The following is a 14,056-nucleotide window of genomic DNA, read 5'->3' on the forward strand; positions in this document are numbered from 1 at the left end:
CCTACCCCCCTGGAAAAGCACACAGCCCCAACGACAGTCGGCATTTCGTCGTGCCATTGGCCCCAGACGATACTCGGAAACCCAATGGAAAGCGCAAATACGATACCGACTTCCGGTCCGTGGAAACGAATACGGGAAACTCCCGGCAAATCGCGCAGGACCGCGCTCATACTCCCGGTTTCCGCTGGTCTCTGCCGCGGGATTCGACCCCCGGATTCGCACCCCCGCGCATACCGCCTTCACCTGCTCGCAGTCACATCCGAATGCTGGAAACTCGACGATTGGTCGCAATAACTGCCGAGTCGCGATTGGTCGGTCCGACGTGCTTTTCCTCCTTTTGCGAAAAACGAAGCAGATCTCGATAGGTCGCTATTCTGAGAGAGAAAGAGAGATGTTTGTAGAGGCACTGAAATGAAAAATTCTACGTAACAGAGTCTTTAATATGTAATTCTTTGACTAATCGCCGTATCTCATTTTCAAGACAAGAGGATATTTTCTCCTCGTAGGAAAAATATTTCTAATAAGCAAATGATTAATTATATATTTTCTCAACAATAAGAATCAATTTCTTTTGCAATATATAAAATATATATTTTCTCTCTTTTCTGTACAAAGGCGAATACGAGGGATCAACAGTGAAACATCATGTAACTTCCGCGAAGACGGAGATCCTGCCAGGAGGTTATCGAGTTCGGGATTAACGGACGAGCATGATCCTGGAGGACCGCCATAGGAACGGTGGCCATTAATCCCGAGTTATATCAGAGAAGCAAAGCTCGAGGTTACAACGGAAATGATGTTGCATCGCCTTCCAAATCGCCTGGCAAATCCATTTTAGTCGATTCCCTGTGGCTTAGGCTTATATTACATCCATACGACAAAATGTTTGTCGGATGTTTCAATTAGATATCAGAGAATTCTCAGAATCTTGATAGAAAATTTAAAAATTCTTTGATTTGATAGCCAATCGCTACATCCGATAAACTCGTTATATGACAAGCGTAATATCAAAATGACAAACGAATAGATGGCTTTCTTGCTCGTTGAATAACTTAGACAAGCGAACGCAAAATGTATTCACCAGGTATTAAGGATGAGATGATCCATTTTTTTTGTTTTTTTGAAGATCTCACGAGACTAATTTCGTACGAGACGTAAAGTACTAAAGGTGTTGAATGCGATTGCGTTCTCTATCGATCCCGAAAACAGAGGCTTCTTAAAGAGATGGAACACTACCTTCGTTCGCGATACAATCCGGCGAAATTGCCAGGATATAAGTGTCTACTTTTACTCGCAAACCTTATTTTCGATAGCATGCCAATATCTTTATTGCAATCGTATATAAATAAAGCTCACATTTATATTTTCTCTTGAACGTTAGAACTTTCAAATCACACATTTCGCTTAATTAATATTATTCTTGAATAAACAACGAATATAAAATGTAAAAACAATAAATAGAAAATAAAATTGTCATAAACAAATCATCGTTTCCAAAACGTTAAAACATTGCTTGTATATATATATATATATATATATATATATATATATATATATATATATATAATATAGAACATTTGAATTTTTTAAAGACAATCAATTAAATCAAGTAACGTCTCTTTGAATATTTCATGTTACATAATTACATAAGGCAAACGACGCGTTTATAGGCACCTTATGTAAGGGTTATCTCAAGGGTTAAATACAACGTCCTACGGCATCCTACGCGAAAGAGCATGCAACTAGGGGGAGAGGGTGCCTCCTTTTCATCCTCGCGCTCCTTCTTTCGCTTTCTCGCGAATTCTTGCGGAGAAACGCGAGAGACGAGCTACGCTATTGGATAATACCAGAGGCCCCGGGTTCTCCGAGGGAACCATCCATTTAAAATGTCTCCCTTAAATCTCCAACACCACCGGCAACCACCGCCACCGCCGCCACCACCATCTCCACCAACGCCGCCGCCACCTTCGTCGACTTTCAGTAGTTGCCCCCGCCTTCACCCCCTCGTTCATCCTCGGGCCACCCCCCTCCCTCCCGGACCGAAGTAGGTGCCACCCTCGCGCGCGCTGCCACCGGTTTCTTCTTCCACCCCTCCACTTTTATATCCACCTAAATCCATCCATTTTAAATGACGGATATTTTCTCCGCGCGACTGTATGGATTTTCATATTTTGCGGGGGTCTTTCTTTCTCTCTTCCTCTCTCTCGTTCGGTATTTCTCTCTCTTTCCCCCCCGTTGGCATTTTAATAAAAATGGAAAGAGAGAAAGAAAAGATGGGCGTTGGGGATCCGCGAAAACCTGCAAGGAGATAAATCCCCTTCGCTCTGTCATCGCGTTCGCCTCGGAAAAGGCATTTCGCGTTTCCGGAATATCCCTGAGCGGAATCTGAAATGAGCTTTCGATCGCATTTGTTAGATTATTATGAAAAACAAAAATAATTCCTAATTATAAAGAAGGTATAAAAAAAGGTGTAACCGTGTATACTGCAAACGTAGTCAAATTTTATTCCACACGTATATTATTAAATATTGAATGCGCCTTAAGGCTTCTCAAAGACTACATATCCTATAATAGAATTAATTCAGCTGAATCTTATCTGCAGCCTCATCGATTCGTTTGATGCATTCAAAATCAGTCATAAAGGTGAAAAACAGTAAAAAAGATCGGTCATCATAAGAGACGGAGAAAGAAAGAGAGAGAGAGAGAGAGAGAGAGAGAGAGAGAGAGAGAGAGAGAGAGAGAGCGAGAGGGTAAGAGAGGTTACTTGCGTCAGAGCCAGTTATAAGCTTCGGAGATCATGGAAGACAACGAAAGGGGGCAAGAGGTGAAGCAAGCGGCAGACGACATGTATTATTGATGTGCCTGTGTCGCCGGCAAGCCTCTGCCTCTTCTCTTCTCTTCTCTTCTCTTCTCTCTACCTATCTCTACCACTCCGCTCTTCCGAGTATCTGCGCCTTCCGTCTCGCCCTCCCCTCGTATGAAAACACTCATGCGAGTCTTCCAGTTTCCGATACATTCCGCCAGGAGAGAGAATCCCAGCCGTCGTCTCCGTCACTCGATATCTCTCGCGAAAACGCACACGCGTGTACGCTTAACAAAATCCTTCCTAGCTCCCCCGAGGAGGAAACTCAACGGTCCATATTCTTGGAAATGCATATCAATTTTTCCCGCATTCTTATAATTTTATTTGATTTATATAAAAAAATCTTCTGGAAAAATAATGTATTCCATTAAAATCGCAATTTGTATATATCACGGTTAGATAAATTTATCGCGATCTCGTTTGACTGCGTTTTCCCGAGGGCGAGAGACGTTGTTGCGGGATTGAAACCGACCGAGGATGGATCTGCAATAATTGCAAGTCGAGTGCATTATGCACGGTCGGCCGAGTGCGGAAAGAACGTCATGCTCCCACCGACCGGGCGTTCACGAGAGAAAGAGAAAGAGAAAGAGCGAGAGAGAGAAGGGAAAGAGAACGCAGAGCGTTCGGAGCGGAGACGCCGCCTTCTTCCATTAATCTCGCGGCAATCGAAATTAGCATAATTGACGGAGCGGAGAATAGCGGCCTGTTCGACTCCGAAACGCCATCTCGCATAATCTCTCCATATATCTCACTCAGTGTTTTCCGATAAAGCACGCATCCGCGAAAGGACCATCGTTCCAGAATATCCATATATACAGAGTGTATCGAGATTTCTCTAAACCATACGTCACGTTCGACTGAAAAAAAGTCTAAAAAAAAATCTACAGAACAAAATTAAAAATATCGCATTTCTGCAATTAAATTTATCTCGAAGACTTATATAGGTGTATTAAATATTAAGATCCGCGAGTCATGCGATTTGTTGAAAACCGCGACTGTTTCCCTCTCAACGAAAATATCCGCGTCGTTTGTATTCACGGTACGCACGGAGAAACTTAAATTGCCACGATTAAACTCGACACCGCGCGCGCGACGGGAGATTAATGAATTTTCGGAAGCGTAAAATCTCCCGATACTCTCGCGGCAACATTTATATGCGGATCGATCTGCGAACGCAGCGTTGTTCGACTGGTTTTAATAAACGAGCGTGCGAAGGGAATGCAGATGCACGCGGGATATAGCTGCATCTCCGGTGGACCGCGGGAACGAACCAACGGCTTTTTCTCGCCCTCCATCTGTCCCTTTCTCTCTCTTTCTCCCTCTCCCTTTTTCTCTCTTTTTTTCTCTCACGCGCATCTCCTTGAGCAAGACGTATCGACGCGGATTTTTTTCCGCGTCAGTCATTTATCAAAGCCCTTCGTTCTCGGTCGCACCCCACCCACTCGATACACGCGGATCCGGCCAAAGGATTTAGGCAAAGGGACTAGAAGGCTAGAGAGGTGGAAAAAGAAAGGGCTGACGGAGGGCAAGAAGGAGGAGTATGCCCTTCCTCGGACCACATCCGGCAGTATCGGATCGAGATGTCGAAGGATCCCCGGTCCTTTCGTCCTTCTGTCCATTATTACTAGTGCCTATAATTGTACAAACTCGTGAAGAAGCCGCGGTAACTTTCAATACCCGCGAGATGGTTTTCATCATCATTCATCTTTCTTTCGCGCTCGATGTGCTAAATCTTTCGGCTGTGACGAATACAGGTAAAAATACAGATGGACGTATTGGAAAGTACGACGTAAGCCGCGAACATGGTAATTAAGGCCGAGGTATTAATCCCGGAAAAATTCAATGGCTCGCAGACTGCTGTTTTCATCGCTAACCCGGGCAATTTTTCCTCGGCCGCGTCCTCGCACGCAATCCCCCCCTCCTTCCCCCGGAGAAGAGCCGTCACTTCCACCCTGTCCTCGCAGTGTTCCCTTTCGCAAAAGCTCGATCGAGTATCGAGGATGCTTGTGGTTTTAGCGCGAGCGCGGAGGAGACCGGAGCTACGTAAATCCTCCACCAGCTCCACGACTACCTACAACGCGCACGAGACTCACACCTGCCCAATAAATCCGTAGCATCTTCCTATTTCCGGAGAACTCTTATGTATGCCATCACCGTAAAATCTCGCGAGATAAAGATTTCGACGAAATATAACGAAACGCTCGACGTCTCGTAAAGTTTTTCGCGGATGTGTAATAAAATCGCGGCATTAATTTCGTCTCGTCGCGTATTCTCTATCCCATTTTTTTCATAACAGTTCTATTCAATATTTTATATAACGATTTAAAGACAAGACTCGCGGTAAGAAAAACGCGACGCGTCATTTCGCTCTGTTATATAAAAAGACGAGGACCGTCCACTGGGTCGTTAAAAATTTACAACAAGGATTTCGATGTGTGGGTGGAAAATAATCTGATCGAGGGTGATGAAAATGGCAACGGACTGCCATTTCCGGCTGGCCTCGGCGATGCATCTTTACATCTCCCTCTCTGCCTTCTTACGCGACGCTTCCGAGCTTCTATAAACTCCGGATGATGGTGGTGGTGCGTGAGCGCGAGCGTTACGACCTTTTGTTATCTCCTTTGAAAGAGACGCGAGTGCATATTGCATTACCTCGCGCAGAGCGCAGAGAAAATGGAGATAAACGGTGCGAGAGAAAAGAGAGACAACGACGTCGGAGGAGGGAGCGGGTCAACCCGCCGAGTTTCATAAATATTTTCTATACAGGCGCGTCGCCAAACTGATTTACGGTAGCTGAAGGTAGCGGAATTTACAATGTAACGAGACTCGAACGTTTTATTGCCGTCAATCGCTCGAGAAAATTCGTCAAGCACATGCCATAAAAAATCGCGCATTTATAAGACATGTATAGGAAAAAATGACATCGACAGAGAAAAAATTTAATCGACAGAGAAATCATCGTTATATATAATCTTTTAAAGATAAATCGCGCAGATGATCATCGACTAATCGAATCAGAATTAAATCGAGATTTCTATGCGATGAGGTAGATATAAGCATGTCGAAGGATTCTGGTATGCGATCGAATAAAAGCCGTTGGAATGCGAGTAAGCGCATTTCAGGCAAGATTTAAGGGCCATTCAACAAGATAAAAAACGAAGGATCCCCCGCCGAGAAATACGAGTGTTTGATCAGGAAAACACCTTGTATATTATTAACGAGCGTGTATGGAGTGTGCCCGCGCATATGCAAATACGGTGCTGTCCAAAAGGCAAATACATGCGACCGTAAGATAAGACTAATTCAAGGGCTCTTCAAAACGTTCTGGCAAGGATCCTGGGGTCTCACATTCGATCGAATTACGGATTATTAACGAGGAGCCCTTTTGTTCGAATAATGTTACGATAAAATTTCTTTTACGCATTTTCCTAGTACTTCGTATTGAATATAAACTTGCGCCACACTTTTGATTTTGTTAAAAGCACAAACGTTAATTAGCACAAACGATGATGAAAAATATCAAATGAACGGAAGATAAAAGAAAGAGAAAGATTATTTATACGGAAAATTTTTTTAAATATTTTAATGCATTAATAATTATTTTAAGCAAAAATGGACAAAAACAAAAGTATGAAGAATCCCTTTTTTTCAGTATGGCAATAAGAAATTATTTTAGATGGAAAATGGACAAAAACAAAAGTATTTTAAGGCTCCTGAATAGTCACTGCAGCCATATTGAAATCGTGACGTCGGAAGCGAAAAATAACACATTGAGAATTCTTGCGTGTCATTTATAAATAAAAAAATATTTTGAAAAAATAACACTACAGATTACTTTAACACACTTGTAAAATATTCCGAAAACTAAGTTTTTTCCTTGACAGTTAATAAATAGCCTTAAAATGAGTATCAAAGTAAGCGAGGAAACACATGATTTGACAATTGTTTAAAAGAGTGGAAAATGCTCTTTTACACAATATATTTCTTGCTAAATTTAGTTTTCGGGATATTTTACGGGTTTCATAAACATGTTATACGTCACAGCACTAATATAAAGTGAATAATAATAAAATGGCATGCAAGAATTCTCAGCGTATCATTTAGGCTGTCAAAACGTCACTTTTGATGACTTATAATTTGTTATTTTGCAGCATGGAAATTTCTGATATATGATTATATGTTATTGATTTTTTCATGTCAAGTGATATTGACTTTTAATGCACAGCTGACTTTATTTTATTTTATAATAGATTTTATAATAGATTAATTTCTACAAATACTTCTTTGATTTAAAAAAATGTATCTTATTTTTCAAATAAGTGAAAACAGATTTTATAATTCTGTGTAATAATTAAATAATTATTTAAATTTTTATTTAAACAAAGAATTAATGTTTTCTGTATATATTATTTATAATTTGTTAATATTAATTAATCATTATAATGTACAATGCAGATAATAAACATGTGTATAAGAAACGACAAAATAAAATCAGCTATGCAGTAAAAATTATCACTTGACATAAAAAAATTAATATTAAATCGATACGCGTATATGTACATATACAGGGCGTTCAATTTAAAGCTCTATCTGTTTATTTCATATTTATTGACTATTTTTTTAAATTGATAAACATATAAATATATAAGTATATAAAAATTAATGTGAGATATTCAGACTGTAAAATTTTAGACTTATGTTGTAAAGTCAGTGATTAGAATAATGCACATTTCATGCAAATTTTGCTCATAAATTCTTCATAAGTTAAATGATAATTGAAAATGATATGATAAATATTGAAGTTGTGCCTAAAATATTTTGATTATCTTTTTTTATATTTATATTATAATTTTAATTTATACGTTGTTTTTACGTTAAAGAAAGATTAAAAATGAGTGTCAAATAAATCAATTAATGTACGTTGAATTGTATTAGATGGTTTTAATTTAAATATGTACTTTTTAAAACAAAATAATTTTTTTCAATAAAATAAATTCTAATATAAATAATTTGCTTTAAAAAGAAATTCACTAAAAGAATTTCATTAAAAATCTATTTTTATTTATCCATAATGAATTATAATAATAATTTAAAACGTTTTTATTTAATAATTTAATATATCGATATTGATCAGTTGTGTTATATTTAGTTGCCTCCACTAAAGTTGGTCGACATATGAGACACAGCTGACATGTTAAGTCATTCGTGATCTTTAAAAACTTTCCCCATTTGAAAACTATTATAGTCTCGACATTTTCGTATTAGAATTTTCGTCCTTGTTACAAAGAATGTTAGAAAAATGTTACAAAGAATTTGTTATTAAAATATTTATCGCAAATTTAAGAACACCCTGTATATATATATATATATATATATATATATATATATATACAGGGAGATATTTACCATATATATATATATATATACAGGGAGATATTTACCTGAAGCGATTGAAATAAAATACATATGTATATGTATGTATATATATACATATATATATATATATATATATACATATATATACATATACATATGTATTTTATTTCAATCGCTTCAGGTAAATATCTCAAAAGAGAAAGAATATTAAACAATCTATTTGTGTGTGGCTGTCTTATTTGTCTAAACTAGTCTAATAAATTAATAAATAAATTTTAATCTTATACATATATGCTTTTTCTTTGTGTGCATTTCACGCTTAATGTTTAACAATATTTCGTTTCACTGATTGACCAATTTGACTATTTTTTTTTATTTTTATGTCGCTATCGTCAATTCAGAGTTTTGTAGCGAATACTCAGGAATCTTAAAAATAATATTAATTGCAATAAAAGCGCAAAGATTAGAGCTTCCAATTAGAGCTTGGATGCAGAAGTGATACGTGATAATTAATAATTAATAAATTGTTGGAAAAAGTTGAATTTTTATGGAATCAAAAATAGCATTGAAGTTGCTATAAATATGATAAAATAGCTAGCAGATCTTCTTTTCTATTTCAAAAGCCATATCCCTTAAAATACATGACTCTAAGTTCTGTCTAAGTGCTGCCATATGTATAACACATTTCTCTAATCTTAGTAAACAGTCTTGTTATCAAGGCGGCTTTTATATAACTCAATAGATATTTTCGATGCAACTCTTCAATTAATATATCGTAGTGTGATAAATAAGGGCAACTAAATGACCGGATGCACACAAGTCTTTGAACTTCCGACTATAATAATTAGATGTACTAGTAGTGGGATAGAGTCTAAGAAAAAAATTCAAATGTTAGAATAAGCAGTTAGAATAGGCGACAAAGAATATGATAAGTTGGTAGGGAGATGAAAATAAAATAGGAGAACGGAAGAAGAGCAAGCGTTGTTTATACGAGTCGTCGGATATAAATACCAAAGAGAACCTTAAAAAGTCAACAGTAAAGAAGTGGAACCAGTATTGTGAGCTGCGTATTGTCACCTTGATACCTCTGAAAAGGACATTCTAACGGCTGTTTCTATTGTAAGAGTGAACGCATTTGCATTATTCTTCGATCGATTTTGCATTATTCTCTATCTTGTAAACGTGAAGACATTGAAATAAAAATCGCGAATCATATTAGCCGGAAAAGAATCACGTATATTATTTTTTTTCTCATAAATAATATTATTTTTTTTCTCATAAATCACTTTTTCTTTTGTCAATTTATTTCAACAAGTGATTACAGAGCTGCTATGTTTCAAATAATCTATTAATCTCTTAATTCATTAAAATCATGTACGCGTCTATATTATTTTTATTTTAATCGATTAATCGTTTCTAAAATTATAAGTATCAATGTGTTCCATACCGCGCGCGCGTAATCATTAATATAATCATAAAACTCGAATAATAAAAATGCACGATTATATGTATGTTTGATGACATCATATTATATCAGCGGTGCATCATGGAGTCGCCTGAATCTTACCTTGCTAACAGCAATATGCAACGTCGAGACACCATCGAAATTATAGTCGAATTCAGTTGTGAACTGTCAAACATGCGGGGAAAATGTATTGACATCGGATGCGGTCCAGGGCAAATCACAAAAGACATATTATTGCCTTTTTTGTCAGAAGAGACAGAGATGATAGGTAAGTGTGAATGAAAAATTGATGCAATGCGCGGCGTTTTACAATAAAAAGTTTTATTAGGTGCGGACATATCACAAGAAATGATCAATTATGCTCGTCAAAATTACGCAGACAAGCGTTTATCCTACGTTATTATGGATATTGAATCGGACCTACCAAGTGATGAAATTGAACACTATGATAACACAGTAAGCTTTTACTGCTTGCATTGGTGTAAAGACATAAGGTATTTTTTCAATATTTTTTACTGAATGACAATTTTTTTGCAAATCGCAGATTGATAAGTCTTTTATTATGGAAAAAATCACATATAAAAATAATGGCGTTATCGTTGTTAGCGATATTAATATTTAATAGAGATTTAAAAAATATTAATTCCCTCGCGAATTCTTTAATTAAATTTTAAATTTAGGTACGCCTTCGAAAATATTTACAAGCTTTTACGACCACAAGGAACAGCGCTAATCATGTTCTTGTCGCATCACATCGGATTTGAAGCGTACTTACGATTAAAAGAAGATCCGCGATTTCAGCCTTATCTCCAGGTAACATGATTAAAATGATATAATACACATGTAATGAGCGCATATAAAAACCGCTCAAATTAATTTTTAATTTTGTATTCAAGGATGTACGTCGTTATTTGCCTTACTTTCAAAGAAAGCGTTACAAAGATATAGAAGCGAATGCACAAAAAATGTTGGAAAATACTGGTTTCAAAATTCTACATTGCAGCAACAGGAAAAAGAGCTTTCACTTTACTAAAACGAGTCTCACAGGTAAGATATTACACAAGTAGCCTTAAATGAGAAAATTTGCTATTTTTCGCGAAGATTACATAAGGATAAATTAGACAATCATTAATTAATTATTATGCATTCGCTCGATTCCAACGGTCATTTCTTTGTCTAGTTTCCTTAAATTTGTTCATGCTATATTTGTAGATTCCGCATGCGCCGTAAATCCTTTTATGAAGAGGTTTCCCGATGAAAATTTAAAAAAAGAATTTTTGGAAGAATTTATAAAGGAAATAATTTCTTTGAATCAGAACGTTCCACTTAAAAAATCCAAAGAGGACCAAAAGGAATATGTTACACTGCCATATTACCTATTAGTAGCACACGTGCAAAAACCGTAATCGACTGCTTGAAGAGTAAAATATTATAAAATAATATTTTAGATAAATATTTTTAAAATAATATTTTTAGATAAATATTAAATATTTACGATAACAAAATTCACAAGATTAATCAACATGTTTTTTATTTAGTTATTATATAGATTATATAGCTAATTAACTATATTTTAATGATAATATAATTATAATTAATTATAATTGAGAGAGATGTTAATTATAATTTTATAATTGTGCACTAACTATCATTTTAATATTATATTGTTTATCGTCCATTAGTTTTTAATTGATTTTGTGAAACGAATAAATAAAATATTATCTTATTTTAAAAAACATGCGAAATTATATTTATTACTAATATCTTCTAAATAATATGTTGCTTTTTCGATAAACACTCCCTGTTTCAAACATAAAAGGAGGAAAGAAATATCTCATCAACTTTGACACCAACTTCTTCTCCTACAACACTAAACTTTATTGTACGCTATATATGTATATATATATATATATATATATATGTCTTTGATTTTACAATAGTACAGCCATTTATAGAATATCGTTATTATAACTTATGGATCATTTATCATACGGATATAAGTGGGCATTAATGGTACCGATATTTGTATAGCAAGTAACAATGTGTGTGTGTGTATGTGTCTTTAATTCTGTTCTCTAAAAAATACATCCAGGTTTATAAATAATCTTGAAATTGCTTCTCATCGATTGTATTTGATATCCGATGTTCGCTTTTGGGAAAGTACGACTAGCTTCGTGACCGCAAAAGGACAAAAAAAAATACAAACATACAAGCAAAACGATTTTTCACTATGTTCCATTATATAAATTGCAATCATTAATCGCGATAATTAATTAATTTTCCTCTATAATTGCTTACTTCAAAAAGAAAGAACCGAAAATCGATCCAAATTGCGCGTTTGATCCAAGAGCAAAAGTAGACGCGTTTCTTCCAAACGAGAGCGAAATCTATCGAGATGGAAGAAGTCCAAACTACCATTATATCATGAAATATTCTCTATTCGAAATTCCTTTATACTCATTCGTATAATGTGCAGATTATATTCCACGCGTGACCTCTTTGTGACACATTCGCATAATTCATAAAATCGCTGCATAAAAAATCAAGTTCAAAAAATAATTTCTTTATATGTAGAGCTAGCCTGGCACAGATAAGTTTCAATTAAAATATATTTATTGTATGATATATCAATATTGAAATATTATTTTAATCATCTCAAAACAAAATACCTGCCTATTTCCTGTATAACGAACATCATCTACCACAACATCTTTCCGTATCTTTCTTATGATTCCTCATATATTAATTAGCAAATAGACTGTAATAAACGTTACTTTAATCGAGCATCGTTTTTATAATAAATTGTGTAAAGCATCGGATTCGATGAGTGTCAATCTGCTCCGAAATCTCTCGTTAATTCGATTATTGAAATTAAATTTTACAAAAAAAGATCTTATCAAAATTAGACAAATTCATTCGTTTTGTTTCTGAGTTACAGAACGAGAATTATAAATATACATCGAGATATTGTAAAGTTCAAAATGCATTTATCTTACATCGTTTAAATGTTGTCAATATATTTTCAAGAGCAGGGTTTGCCAGCGTCCGTAATCCGAATGCCTTGCAATTTTGAGGTCTTAAAAGTTAAAATCGTAAGATTATTCGGTGTACATTTATCGATTACGAGCTAGTACCATTATGGCAAACGGAATAAGTAACGCTTTCTTAATATATCGACCTACTTGATACTTGTCTTATTCGTAGAAAGGACATCGAACATCGAAGACGATTATTTAGAAAAGAGGGATTATACCTGGATATACAGAACAGCGAAGGATGATCAAAGGCAAGGCACAAGTGAGTCAGAGGAGAAATTATTTTGGATGAAATTAATATCTTGTGTCTTAGTTAGTTATTTTCAATTACGTTCTTTTTACGTCGCGATTAAGATCGGGATATCGCGAAGTATACATACATGTATATTATGTAATCAGACATCGTCGATTATTGTGATTAATCGACAACTATTGCTAGTAACAGGACAAATATCTCATTTCTGCTGATATCTTCGCACTTTTTCGTTCGTGTTTATTTCGAGAAACGTAACGATTAATAATTCATTCATTTTTCAAAACGAAAATATCGAATATGCATTCAATATAATAGAATAGACTTCCGCTGAAAAGAATAATTTGAAAAACGAACGAGGACAATATGACAAAAGTAAAATGTAAGAATCGTAAGATTTGTATCTGTGCATACGTATTATTTGCATTGCAAATTCGAAATACTATAAAAACGAAAAACTCAAAACTTTAAAATCAATGCAACACTAGGCTTACGAAGAGAATGCAGATTTTAATGTAAGAAATAATTACTAAAACGAGATCTCCGTAAGATTTAGTCGTTGATCGAAAGAAATCTAAAATTTATAAAATAATTATAGATTATAGATTCTCCATAAAAAGATTTTTTTTATAAAATAAAAAATTCGTGCATAAATATAAAATTATAAAACAAAAATTATTGAATGAAAATTCTCAGATCCTAGTTCAACGATTCCCTCAAAAATCTGCAAAAATCAGATTTCTGTCCAAAATCTAAACTATACTACACAGAGCTTCATTGCACTGATACTTCGGCCAATTGATATCACGCGTCGAAAATGTCATTAACAGACGCGGAGCCGAAATTACGTATATATCTTAAGTTTCGACAGCATTTTTATCATTCGATTTAATTCTTCCGTCACACATCCGATGTATCGAAATATGCGTTATGCATAATATAGTGGTTCAAGAAAGCCACGCTTACTATAATTCTCTTCTACGTATAAGAGCAATAGACCGTGAATAGCGTCTACCACATTAATTATACATTTTTACTGTTGCTGTCTAGATACTTTCATTGCG

The 14,056-nt window shown here is 35.3% G+C and overlaps 1 protein-coding gene across 2 annotated transcripts; it reads left to right on the forward strand.

The window, feature by feature from the left end:
- The first annotated feature begins 9,214 nt into the window (after nucleotides 1–9,214).
- Nucleotides 9,215–11,140, forward strand: LOC105255785 (juvenile hormone acid O-methyltransferase). 2 transcript variants are annotated; one of them, XM_011265280.3, is made up of 6 exons: nucleotides 9,215–9,358; nucleotides 9,777–9,972; nucleotides 10,033–10,198; nucleotides 10,385–10,517; nucleotides 10,601–10,751; nucleotides 10,917–11,137. In XM_011265280.3, exons 2-6 carry the CDS (start codon nucleotides 9,786–9,788, stop codon nucleotides 11,108–11,110), a joined length of 831 nt encoding a protein of 276 aa, XP_011263582.2. In that variant the 5' UTR covers nucleotides 9,215–9,358; nucleotides 9,777–9,785; the 3' UTR covers nucleotides 11,111–11,137. The 2 variants fall into 2 exon arrangements, with proteins under 2 accessions (XP_011263582.2, XP_025268131.1); XM_025412346.1 differs by lacking the exon at nucleotides 9,215–9,358 and having other exon boundaries at nucleotides 9,780–9,972; nucleotides 10,917–11,140.
- The last annotated feature ends 2,916 nt before the right edge of the window (nucleotides 11,141–14,056 follow it).

This window comes from Camponotus floridanus, unplaced genomic scaffold (assembly GCF_003227725.1).
Source record: "Camponotus floridanus strain SB8 unplaced genomic scaffold, Cflo_v7.5 scaffold5, whole genome shotgun sequence".
NCBI classification, from domain to species: Eukaryota; Metazoa; Arthropoda; class Insecta; order Hymenoptera; family Formicidae; genus Camponotus; species Camponotus floridanus.